At 38.0% G+C, this 12,655-nt stretch overlaps 1 protein-coding gene across 1 annotated transcript in view; it reads right to left on the bottom strand.

Moving 5' to 3' along the window:
• SMARCE1 (SWI/SNF related, matrix associated, actin dependent regulator of chromatin, subfamily e, member 1) overlaps positions 1-12,354 on the bottom strand; it is a 14,288-nt gene extending 1,934 nt beyond the window's left edge. The window contains exons 1-7 of the mRNA XM_010297013.1: positions 12,310-12,354; positions 9,140-9,244; positions 6,740-6,820; positions 5,496-5,627; positions 3,773-3,944; positions 1,079-1,251; positions 1-37 (exon numbers count right to left, since the gene is read on the bottom strand). The exon at positions 1-37 is cut by the window's left edge and continues 74 nt beyond it. Of these exons, the coding sequence (XP_010295315.1) occupies positions 1-37; positions 1,079-1,251; positions 3,773-3,944; positions 5,496-5,627; positions 6,740-6,820; positions 9,140-9,241 (697 nt within the window). The 5' untranslated portion in view covers positions 9,242-9,244; positions 12,310-12,354. The remainder of the gene's footprint in view (positions 38-1,078; positions 1,252-3,772; positions 3,945-5,495; positions 5,628-6,739; positions 6,821-9,139; positions 9,245-12,309) is intronic.
• Positions 12,355-12,655: the final 301 nt, after the last annotated feature.

The following is a 12,655-nucleotide window of genomic DNA, read 5'->3' as shown; positions in this document are numbered from 1 at the left end:
GCTCTTCAATTTGCAGAAGCTCAGCTTCTAGTTTACGCTGGAAGGGAAATAAATGGCAAGAACCTTACTATGCAGTCATCGGAAGAACTGGACAAGGTTTACAGCTACGTACAAAAATATTTAAACCAATTATTTTAAAATACACCCATATAATATATAAAAATCCTTATGCCTTCCTTGATCTAATACCCAACAGCTAAGAAGCTCATATTGAAAAGTACGAACGATAAATGGGTCTATGCAGTAATTCAGGGTCAGCTAGGCATACAGTAAGTGAAAAACAGTATGTACTTCAGGTGAATCTTCCAGCATAAAATCTACACATTTTCTTTCATGTTCTACACCTCATAGGTATATATACACACACAAGCACATCAGTTACATTCTCCAATGCAGAACGACCACAATGCAAAGGAAAGAAGGGATACCACCCCCCTCCACCCCTCGAAGCTTCTTGTGTTAATTCAGAAAAGCACAAACCTCTCTCTAATTCTGGTGTCTCAGTTTCTTCACCGGCATGTACACTGACAGTAGTGACAGGGTTCTTTTGTTAATGTGCTTGTTTGGAAAATACAGGCATATGCCCAGTCAAAGCTAGGTGAAAGGTGCAAGTGTAACCTCACTGGATTTCCTTGTATGCATTTAACTTCCAATGAAAAATGGTACAAAACATTTTTTTGTTTGAAAAACAGGGAGGATTTACTGTAATAAAAACCCATTACAAACAAGATTATGAGTCCTAAGCTACCTGAAAGTCACAACTCTACCGGTACCTACTGAACAGAAGACTTACCCTACGTACAGAAGGGTTATTTATAATAATGAAGAGCTACAGAATTAATACTGAAGATATCCTAAAGAACAAAATACAGAGTAACATGATTCTCAATAACAGAACAGCACAGGAGGTGAAGTCTCATGTCTTGCAACTCCCAAGAAAGCCCAGAGATTAGCTATTCGAGCGCACAGAACACTGACACCCAACAAGAACAGTCATGTACATGATCAAATGATCCAAGACTTGGAGTACAGCCCAACACCATTATGTTTTAGCTGCCCTCATATCATTTATCTTTACCTGATGAACCATTAAAGATTGAACCTGGCGTTTAAGAACTTGCATTCTAGCTGTAGTGACAACAGAGCGGACATCAGGCACCACGCTTTCACTCAGTATCTCACTGATGAGACGATGGTTTCTTTGGAAACGAGCTGTGGCTGTGTGCTTCATAGAAAATCCATCGTCGTAATCTGAAACAAGAGTTTTAAGTGTAACTGCTTTAAATGCACAAAATGAGTACCAAGTCTAATCACTCTGTACCCACATAAACCACCAATTAAAACACAAATGAAAACCCTAACACAAGTTGCTGTCATGTCACAAAGTTCACGCTAGCAAATATAGAACATCAGGTAATCGGAAAAAAAACACCACGAGGACAGACCACCATTCACCCTGGCACAGCTGTAACACATGCATTTCCCACATGTCTGACATTGGGATTGACCTAGTTACCTACTGTGTTGTTTTCCTTGTTTCCAGAGTAAGAGGGACTGTTAACAGACCGAGTAAGAAAACCCACATTCATGATTAATTATGTTTCCAGAACAATATCCAGTGCAAAATACCAACAGGAGAGTAACTCTATGAATAAGCTTTGTAGCACATATCAAAAAGACTGACTTTTTGAAACACTGAGCAATGAAAGCATGAAGCGGTGATACATGTTTACTCATCACTGAAAATTCACAGCAATAAGACTATTCAACTATTTTTATTTTTTTTTTTAGTAAATGCAGTTCTCTAAAGAACAGTTACTAAAAAAAAAAAATACATTTCAGGAGAATAAGTACACAAGCACATAGGTCAAGTGCTGGTCTCCTCATAAGCTTCTTGCAGAGAAAAGAAATGACAGGAAACCCAACAGGAACTAAACTGTCTTGTCTGACATGCATCGAGAGGATTAACTACAAAGATCTAAGAATATTTCAAGTCAAGGATTTTTTTTCTCTCTGATCAAACTAAAAGAGTTTCTGATTTATGGCAAGATACCGAACTCTGACAGTTTTAATTTAGTTACAGAACAGTTTAACGTGAACTACAGCATTATGCAGTGTGCTAGGTACTAATTTTAGAAGTAAAATTCAGTTTGATGCTACAAAGCAGAACAAAATAATATGTTTTCCTATATCTAGCAGCACTCAAAAGCTTTCAGCCCATAGAAGACGGAAATCTTCCTGGTTTTTCTATGTTACTTCAAGGAAAGCAGGCAAAGCCTTCTGACATAATAAAAATCAAAACACAGTCTGCAGGTTTGGTATCAAGAACCTATCTAGAAAACCGACTCAAAAAAATTCAAGTTAAACTAATTAGAATTTACAGTACAGTAATTAAATAGCACTAAGTATTTGGTGAGGAAACAGAAGAAAGTTCTGAGAGTATAATTCATATTTAGTTGAGTATTAAAGTGTTAAGCAACAAGTATGAATTATCTTCCAGAATGATGTCATGTAGAGAAGTCCAAAGTCGAATTCATTTTACCTTTTTTTCCTAATGGAGATTACCCTCCAACTATTCGCAGAAATCTTAAGCAGCATTGTAACATATCGTGCCAGAAAATATTACCAAAGGAGGTTAACTAGTTCAATTAAAGTTTCTATCTGCTTTACTTCAAAGTGTGATGTTCAATCTCTCATTGAGGTATCAGATTAAAGGAAGTGAAAAGAGAAAAACAGCGGGAAGATGACAGATTTGCAAGAGACTGTACTAAGCAAATTGGTCTTAAAGGTGTGCCTTCGTCCTCTTAGTAAGATGCCTTTTACGCTAAAAGTTCTCGATCCTAGTGACACGCAGGGTCGGACAGAAGCAATGTTTCTGTCACAGAACGTAACTTGCTGTCTTGTCCCAGCTGTAAACAGATGCAACACGGGGGCTAGTGCAGCTGGTCCTGGCTGCGCTCATTTGGCCCAGGTGGCCCAGAGCAGAATCTAAGTCCCAAAACGCCAGTGGCTGGAACACTAAGCACATTCAGATACCTCACACTGGAGAAAGTGCTGTTTGCCACGAGCTTTCTCTCAAGGGTGTGCTTTTACGAGGGGCAAGGGGAAAAAAAAGGGTGTAACTGACCAAGTACATTTTTCACCCTCGGGTTTCAACAAGTATTTGGTCATGAATTTAGAAGTAGACATTAGGTGCATGAGTGAGTTTTCCCACTGGGTAGGGTGCGTTTCCTTGCAGTCAAATAAACTTTCAGAATTTTCTCATCAACTTGTCAACAGCAAGGGTAACGTACTTTCTAAACAATCTCAAATGACAGTTGTTGAACACATTAAAAGTTCAGGTGCTCTTAACCATACCAGAACTCTGTGAGAATTATGTGCTTCTGGTAATAAAGCACAAAATTCCATTCAAGGTGGATTAAATCAGGCATCTAAGCCTTTTATAATGCATATGTTAAAGCTGTTCCAGAGCTTTAAGCAGACTTATTTGTTTTAACCTGTAAGCATTATTTCACACATAAAGGGTTGGAATAACTTTTGCCACTGGCTTGCCAACTTAGTTTTTGGAAACAAAGTCAGTTGTTAGCTGTATGAAATAAAACGCGGTAACGAAAATCAGTATTAAATGTACCAAAATACAAAGGAAGTCGCGTTAAGCGTTGACAAAGTTGTACGCTGGTAGTTTTCCGTATCTGGCATCTGTTTCTCTGTACTGTCAGTCCTGCAATGAGACTGCCTCACTGGACGCGCATACAGATTGCTTTCTGCTTACCATCTGGATCCTCTGCTGGCTGTATACTCATGTAAGGTTCACCTTTCTCCATGCGTGACTGCCTTTGTCGGCTTTCTTCTTCCAACGCGGCCTCAGCACGACTTTTTGCGTTGATGTAGGCAAGGTATGCAGGAGAGTTATGGTAGGCCTTCATGGACTCGTTGTACTCTATCTGAAATGTGACCAATATTGTTTGATTGCACCATTGGACAGTTTCAGACTTGGCATAACTGTAGTCTGTGTCACTCAAACTGCAGTTATACAGACAAACCTATTTTGCATCACCTGGCTGATACACAAATGACCGTATTCTCTCAGTCTTTCCCTTTACAAATTAGAACTTGTAATGCCATTCATGTTTCGAAAACACTAGCTGGGCTTTTAGGTACATTTCAGTTATAATACCCGAGAAGTCTTACGATAGCTTTGTTTTTTGAAATTTAAAAATCAAACACCTCAGAACAAGGCATTTATAATCAGATGAACTCTGATAAGATAAAGAAATGAGTTAACTTAAAATACTCTCAATAATGCTCTGGAGTTTTAACTAGATCTTTGATTCCAATTTCTTCTCTTTCCTTACTCCAGTATGTCATGAACCAGTTTTCAAAATAACTTATGATTTTTCTGTTCTTTGATCCATCCCTGCGCTGGGACAATACAGAATGCTGCAGCCAGACTACTGTCTCCTCCTGGTAGCAGGACTGCATCACTATTTTCACCTTCTTTGAAGTATTTTTCCCTTTGTTTTCTTTAATCTCACTTTTAAAATTTGCCAAGTCTAGATTTTGTACAGCGATTAGAGACATTTCCAATGAAAAATGAGATATAATCTACAATATTGTTAAAAGTACGTAAACGTCTTGTTTTCTTTACGATTAGGACTGGAATCCTTCTACCTAGGCACTGTAAAAATATAAACAAGATGGCCCCTGCCCCAAGGAGCTTACAATCTAAACATTACCAAGTTAAAAAGTAGAATACCTTGATTCCCCACCCCCCCCCCCCCCCTCCTCTGTTGACTTGGAATAAAAACAGCTCAGGTTTGACCAGGTTATACACAGTCTCAGATGCCTACCAAGTTTAAACACAACAGAGCAGCTGGACAATTTTCCCTTCATACCTTAGGATCATAGTAACAGTCTTGTAAAGGTCCTCAACACTTACCAACCTAGACACGAGGTAGCTGTCATCTTCTGTCATGAAGATCAATAAAGACCAAAACAAAACCACAAGAAAACCCTAGAAGTGGTAGCATTCTTCTATTAAGAAACAAACCACTATGCCATAGCATGGAGTTATACCAGATTACGCCATGAAAACCAAACCCTACGTGACTGGAAGTCTTTTATGAACATGTTCATGACAATAGCAGTAGCTGCAGAGCACCAGTTTTGAAAGAGGATTCTGGTATTGAGACAATCTTTTCAATACTGATGTTGTACAATCAAATCCATTCATTAAACAGTTAAAATCGACACTCAATTATAAATACTTCATTTTGAATTAGGTCTAAAAACTGACCAGTCACAGTTGATGTACAGTTATTTAAAAAAAAAAAAAAAAAATCTAAAGACGTGTCAGGACATACTTCCATTTAAGTTACATACAGGGGTCTCGTGAATGCCTCATACACCACTGCATGGGTAAGATGAATTTTTCTTCTGGGACCAGTTCCTAGAAGAATCAGCTGTAATAAACATCCCAGATTTCTTCCATTTACCTTTTCAGCTTCATATTCATTCAAATACTCTTGCTTCTCTTCATCAGTGAGATCTCGCCACATTCCTCCAATAATCTTGCCAATTTCCCATAACTTCAAATCAGGATTGGACGCCTTCACTTGGTCCCAGACCTTAACAGAAACAGCTGGAGCTTTACTAATGATATCTAAATACTTCCAAATTAAACATTTTATATTGTCATCTCAGTGTTCTTTCTGGAATCACCATGAAAAACAGGATTAAGTTAGGAATGAGTCTCGCTAAACTATCTCGATTATTTTCTGGGGCAGGAAGTCAGTAGAAAGCCATGTACTGAAACAGGCAATTGCTGAAATGGCTTTGGTTTCATGAGAATATTGCCTTTAACCCTCTTAATTCTCTTCTTAAATGCACATCGCTGCATCTCTGGGAAAAAAAAAAGTGCTACTGAGTAAACACATCCAGCAGTAGGTTATGATAAAGAGCACTGAGCTTTTCAGATCAGAATGTAACATTTCAAAATATTTTTCAGTCTTGCTGATCAATTTGAGTTCCAACAAGTTCTGACTCCACCAAAAAAGTTTCTAACTTTATAGGGAAAAAAGAGAGAGCTGCCAGTGTTATTTCTTGCTGCGCCACTTGACTTTTTTTTGTTGATGGTTTTTTGCCTAAGACAGACATGCTGGTAAAGATACTTTACCAGAAGTGGAAGAAATTCCTTCTGGCTCACCCGCTTCAGACAGGCTGACATGCCCTCCCCATGCCCCATCAGAGTTCAGACTCCACAAGAGTCTCTCTCCTACTTTTTGTCAAACAGTTCATAGAATAGCGAAGTAAACGTTGCCACAGGCTAGGTTGGTGAAGGAGAACATGCAAAGTCCACTCATTGCTACTCTTCAGTCCAGCTACAGCACTGTACCAAGCCCAGTATACCGCAAGGAATACTTCCTTTATATAAAAAAGTTCTGTCAGTAAGTCACAGGCACTTCTGAATGTGGCAGGGTGGATCCTTGTCAGCAGAGACAGTGGTAGTAATTATCATTTTAGAGAAAACTTTTCCCCCCAGAAATTGGCAACTGTATGAACACACTACTGCTGCCTTTATTCTGAAGGGCAATGCATCTGTACTTTACAATTCCCTTAAAAGAATGTGCAGGCTGTTAGAAGTAAAAGTTTAGAAGCTGAAACTAAGATAATAGCAATTAATTGTTAGCACATACGAACACTAACTTTTATTATTACTTGTTTGACACTGTATACCCACCTTCCGGCTGTACCTCATGTAGGGCATCAGGGGCTTGTCTGGGGGTTTGGGGGGCTTTGGAATGGTAATACCAGAGGAAGCCTATAAGAGAACCGAATAAATCCATTTGTTAATGTGATCTCGGGACAGTCTCTATACATATTTCTTTTGGAAAACACTCATTCTTGTGCAGTTAACACAAACAAACCACATACCCCCACCAAGAGAAGCAAGCAACATCACCAAAAACACTACCTGAACTGTGAACGGGTACTAACTAGAGGTGGTCCTCACAGTAGTATTCTTCCAGTTTAAGTTTGTCCTTCTATCTATAAGTTTACAGATTAGTACCTAGGTAAATCTTCAAAAGGGCTCCATATCCTTAAAACTGAAATACACAGCTTGGAAATTTACATGGGAACACTGATCCCAGCAGGTTGTTTTTCTCTCTTCTCATGAGCAATTTATTTTACCTGTTTTGACAAATTTAATGTGGCTACTCTACAGGTGAAAAAAAAGATAAGGAGAAAGTTTAAGATCATGAAGTTAGAAACATTTTAATTTTCAGATCATTTTAGCAATGCATTTGTCTGCAAAATTTGTCAGTGGCAATCTGGAGCCAATTAAACTACTCATTACAAAAAGAAAACAACCCTATGCAGCTGATCTATCAATGTGCGCAGTTTGTATCCAAGCTGTACTCGTCCAAATGTCCAAAATGTCCTGTAATATCTTTCTGTGCTCTTATCTCCCTTAGCTTTGTACACTGTCAAGCACACTGCTCGCACTGAACAAGAGGACACTGAGCACTGTCGCTGACTGAAAGCTGCTGCATCCCCGCTCGTCCCCTCCATCTGCAGAACACCTGGGGTGTTCTTCTGAAACAGTGCAGTAACACTGCAGGCCCCGTCAGCTGCAGGCTCTGAAAACCTCCGCTCCTCAAGCACTTACGCATGCAAGGGCTTCCGTGAGATTAAGTGGGAGCACTTCTGTAAAAATATAAAGCAGTTTCAAGATTTTTCAGGACTACGGACACAGATAAGCAAATACTTGGATTTGTCCAAGAAGGCTTGTGTTCAGTATTCAGCTTTCAAATTTTTCCTCTTGATATTTTTTGTTTTGCTGAATTTATGGAGCATTATGAAACAATGCATACAGAATTGTGTAGAGATATAAATAATGTACATGAGGTATATGCATTACCAAAATGTATACATATATACACATACAGATGGATTTGAAAAACATTAACGGAAATTGTTTAATGCTTTTAAATTAACAGGAATTTAAAGACACCATACATATATTGATATATGCATGGCAGAGAAGGCTGTATATGCTTATGACATACAGAAACGATGAAAATTCTCGGACGAAACCTAACTTATTCTTGTAAAAGGAAAAAAGCGTATGTTCAGTCACATTCCAGCTTGTATGGGGCAAGTCTTTTCTGTAAATGTTTTAACAAACCAGATAAACTTCATATATGAAGTCTGAAAGAAGGTTTTATGAGAGGCATAAAAAAAGTACACGTCATTAAAAGTACCACGTATTTGCTCCTTGAGAAATCTTTGTATCACATTCCAAACTAATCAGATGTTTTGAGATAGGAAATTTTACATTAAAAAAACCTTAAAGTTACAAGAATTAGAGAAACTTTAAAAAAAATCAGGGATTTACTCTATTTGTTGTGTTAGTTATGAAAATGTTACAATTCCAGAGTCTGTTTTTGTTTCCTAACTGCATCCAATGCTCAGGACTTTATTTGTATTTGAAAGAAGCCATCACCTCTCATCATTTGACTCCATCTCACTTTGTTTACTCTGTGAAAAATGAACAGAGTATGCATTTTCCACACACTGACAGAGTACGTAAGGTCTGAAAGGATTCTATTTTGTTATCATCATACTTTTGTTGAAAAAAGATGATTTCTGAACTTGGGACTTCACAGTTATTACCAGACTAAGACTGGAAAGAAAAATAAAGGCTTGCATCTCTTGCACGGCTCAATAGTATGATGCAACTATCAATGACCTCCAGTTTGCAAAATGTTCTTCCTTATTTTTGTGCCAATAAACCTCAATAAAATGAGCAGTTCCCTCCCCTCCAGGAATTTGTACCGCTGCTACAGAACTTTTCCCTAAGCATGCAGTGGTCACTGAAGACCACAAAGCCTGTCTTCTTGGAGTTCTGCATCCTACATTATTACCACATTTTTTTCTCTGCCGAGTAGAAGTCCATTTTCCTGCAAAAGGTTTCAGAGTGAAAAGGAAGGGGGGGTAAGGGTGGGGAATAAGAATAAGTAATTTTTTGTTTTTATAAAGAAGTGGCAGCAGCCAAGTCTCAGAAGAACCTAACTCTAAAGCCATTTCTGGTCAATTCCTGTTGTTTGCCGGATGATGTAATAGTTGAGTCTCCTACCGTGACCCGGCTGTTGGTGCCCGGGTTCCCTCCCAGCCTGTAGTTGTTGTAGGCCAGATGGCTGTATGGATTGTATCCCACAAACCCTGGTGTGCTGGGCATTTGCTGATGGAAACAAATGAGACAAAAACACGAATGAGAAATGAGCTCAAACGAGGAAAACACAGAAATGAAAATGAACTGCAATATGGCATGCAAAAGCAACCAGAATTTAAACAAGCAAATGAGGTGTGTAGCAGTTGGTATCTTCTCAACACACAAAACTTACTCCAGTATAAACCTATTAAGGAAACAGGATTTTTAAGCAAATGTGTCACTACAAATTTCTGTCTGAAATTGGTGATTTTACTTCTATTAAGTGTGTAACTCATTTAAACAAGTATTCTATAAACCCAGCTCATGGCTAATAAAATTTTCCAACATAAGCCACGAAGTAATTCAGAAGGACTCTTGTATCCGAAGGGTTAAGCTTACAAGGCAACACAGCACACAGTAATCAGGCAGAAATCCCCAGTATCAACATTTACTACACCAATGAAAATCCCTGTCTGCTTTTCTTTCCATCATTCTGCCTTTCCAACAAACATTATACTGTCAATAAACAGGGATAAAAAAAAAAAACTCTCTCAAAGCACCATCTGTGCACCACTACCAGTATCTGAAGACTTTCCTGGTGGTCTGCAAAACATAAATATTTAGGGGAACTGGCCTTAGAAAGCTAGGAGAGAAGACCACAGAGCTATCCTTCTGTTATGAGGTGGGCTGCAGATTGGCACAGTTGAGGAACCACTGCAGTAAGAGCTACAGGTCAGAAACTACAAACTAGTCTTAAGAGATCACCGAATCAGAGAATTTCAGAAGCTAATCAACACATCTTCATTCATTCTTGAAAGTTCATCGATTCGTTCTCACCTCAGTGACGTAGAGAAGAATCCAATTTCTTTACAATCCCTTCATTATCATATCATCTCTTTTCATTATCTGTCATCTACACAAAATCAGAAGGTTCACTGTATTCTCCTCCTCACATATATCTCCCGCCTTTTTCCATTGTCCCCCACTTCCCAATCAAATTTTGTTGGGGAAAAAATGGATCAACTATTTAATAGTAATTGTGATCAAGCCCTGACTGTGGTGGTCCTGTCATTCCATTAGGATTCCTGATATCCTGTATGTTTCTAGACATGTGTCATCCACACAGTGTCCCACTCTTTCATAGCACTTTGGCCCTAATAAGACACACACATTCCAACAGTCTATTAAAATTATCTGCTGATTGGACCCACTCTAGATTACAGATACAAAAATTCTACAAATAGGTTCAGGACTCCAAGAACCAAGGTATGACAAATACAAACGCTGAAGAAAAATAACCTATAAGCTAAACTACATTAACTTGTGAAGTTTTCAAGTGTACGGTAGACACACTGTAGTCAGTTTATTTCTAAACATACAGAGTAAAATTATCCTTTAACAGTCAGCCTTCAAAAATATATTTTATTGACAAACGTTTTAAGGTCAGTCACAGCAGTTGACACTCAATCTGTATGCCTGTGATCGAGACATACACATTCTCTATTTCATAAGACACCATTTTACTAACGTTTTCTGTATTACCATAACAACAGGTTTTGAATATGTTGAACTACCCCTCTTCAATAAAATCGGATGACAATTGTAATCTCCATCTGCTTAATTCTTTATTTCTGCAAGACAGGATTTAAATGTTACAAGGGAACTACCTTGCATTACATGACGAATTTTTACTTCAGCTATAATACTGTAGTTATGAGAAATACTGGTATTTTGTTGACTGTAGTAACTGGAACTGGCTGTGGAAGAACAAGCAAGGTTATTTGTCCACTTTTATGACTTGCGTTTAACAGAGCACAGACCACCACCTCAAGGACTGTATAAAATACAAGTAATACAGAAGATGCTTGAAAGACAGGCAATGCATGTCACTAGCTGCAGCTTTAACATTTGTTTCATAGACTCTTCTGAAGACTTCTAACGATTAAAGAATGTACCACATCAATATACACCATTTAACAACATCTGTATCCGTGCTACGTCCCAAAGGAATCACACATGCATATGCACAGCTCTCGATGCAGGATCCAGTTGTAAGAGTGGATGCCATCATGTTCCTTCCAACATTGGGACAAATCTATTAAGTTGTGTGGAAAATGAAAACTCTGAACAAACTATGCAAATAAAGTTTTATTTATGGAAATTTTTAGGACCATAACTTGTATTTATACATTATATCATTTTCAAGCCTCTCTAAATGTAAAGTATGGTACAGTAACTTTGAAGGATCACATTTCATCTAAGTCCCATCCTGCAGTTTTCATCCCAGATGCAGAGATCAGGGACACTCTACTGGATAACAGTTTTCAAGTTTTCTTCGGTAAAAAAAGTTTCACTATAGTTTCTTTGCCCATTCTTCTGTATAAAAAGATTTGTATTTTCTCATCTGAATACATTACTCCTAAAATGCAAGCTATTTAGAAATGTAAACACTACAGAAGAGGTGTATTTGCTTTCAAATGCTTTTCTGACCACAGCATACTGTTATTTCAGTACCTTTTTATACACGCATGAATGCGGCTAGACATGATTCAAAGCTACTGTTCATGTTTTCTTAAGTGTCATTCCATACCATTGTACTAGAAAGTAAAATATTTCTCATGCCATATACTTCAAACTACCAGTGATTTTCAAGAAATTTGAGTGAGACTGTCAGCATGAGTGTTTCATTATTCTGACCCAATATAACAGAGTTTTGCATACTCCTGCATTCTACTGGCAATCAGCTAGGTACAACAGAAACATGAGAAAATGCAGTTTGCTCGTGATTTGGGTGCAAGTTGAGTGGGAAGTTTTAGAATTAAATATATCAGTGTGTTCTTAAATATTCCAGTATACTGTTGCAACCCACTCTGAATAATTTTCAGCCCAACTGACTGCTTACAGAAAGTTACATATCTGCGGGATCAAGCCTTAAAGGTAAAACAAGTTTATTCAGCTTCTCTTCTCTTAAACAATGCATATCATATTAATAATGAAGTGCAACTACTTTGTGTTTCCAATACAGGCAGGCTCTGCTATGTCATTAAAGGCTATATTGCCAGTTCTGTGTTAATGAGAAAAATCACTATACTTACGGTTGCAGGAGCTGGGGTAGGAGGTGGGGCATAAGATGGCCTTTCTGTCAAGATATAAAGATAAGCAATTTTTTTTTCCTTGAAACTTTGAACGAATTCTTTATACGGCATCTGCTGTGGCTAACATTCTTAAGGAATTTACAAAAAGAAGACAGAAACCATACTCTCAAAGACTTTGCATTTTGCCACTGAAGAGCATAAAGTGAAGAAAGAAAAAATTTAAGACCACACCATTGCTATATTGCTAGCCTTTTATTTAGGCATAAAACTAATATGAAATCCATTTATATGCATGTCAATTTAAAAGTGGGTAAGCAAAACCGCAGTGAAACAGGATTTAGAAGAA

This window comes from Phaethon lepturus, unplaced genomic scaffold, assembly GCF_000687285.1.
Source record: "Phaethon lepturus isolate BGI_N335 unplaced genomic scaffold, ASM68728v1 scaffold48561, whole genome shotgun sequence".
Lineage (NCBI taxonomy): Eukaryota > Metazoa > Chordata > Aves > Phaethontiformes > Phaethontidae > Phaethon > Phaethon lepturus.
Note: the sequence above shows the minus strand (reverse complement) of the source record. Positions and strands in the feature narration are given on the sequence as shown.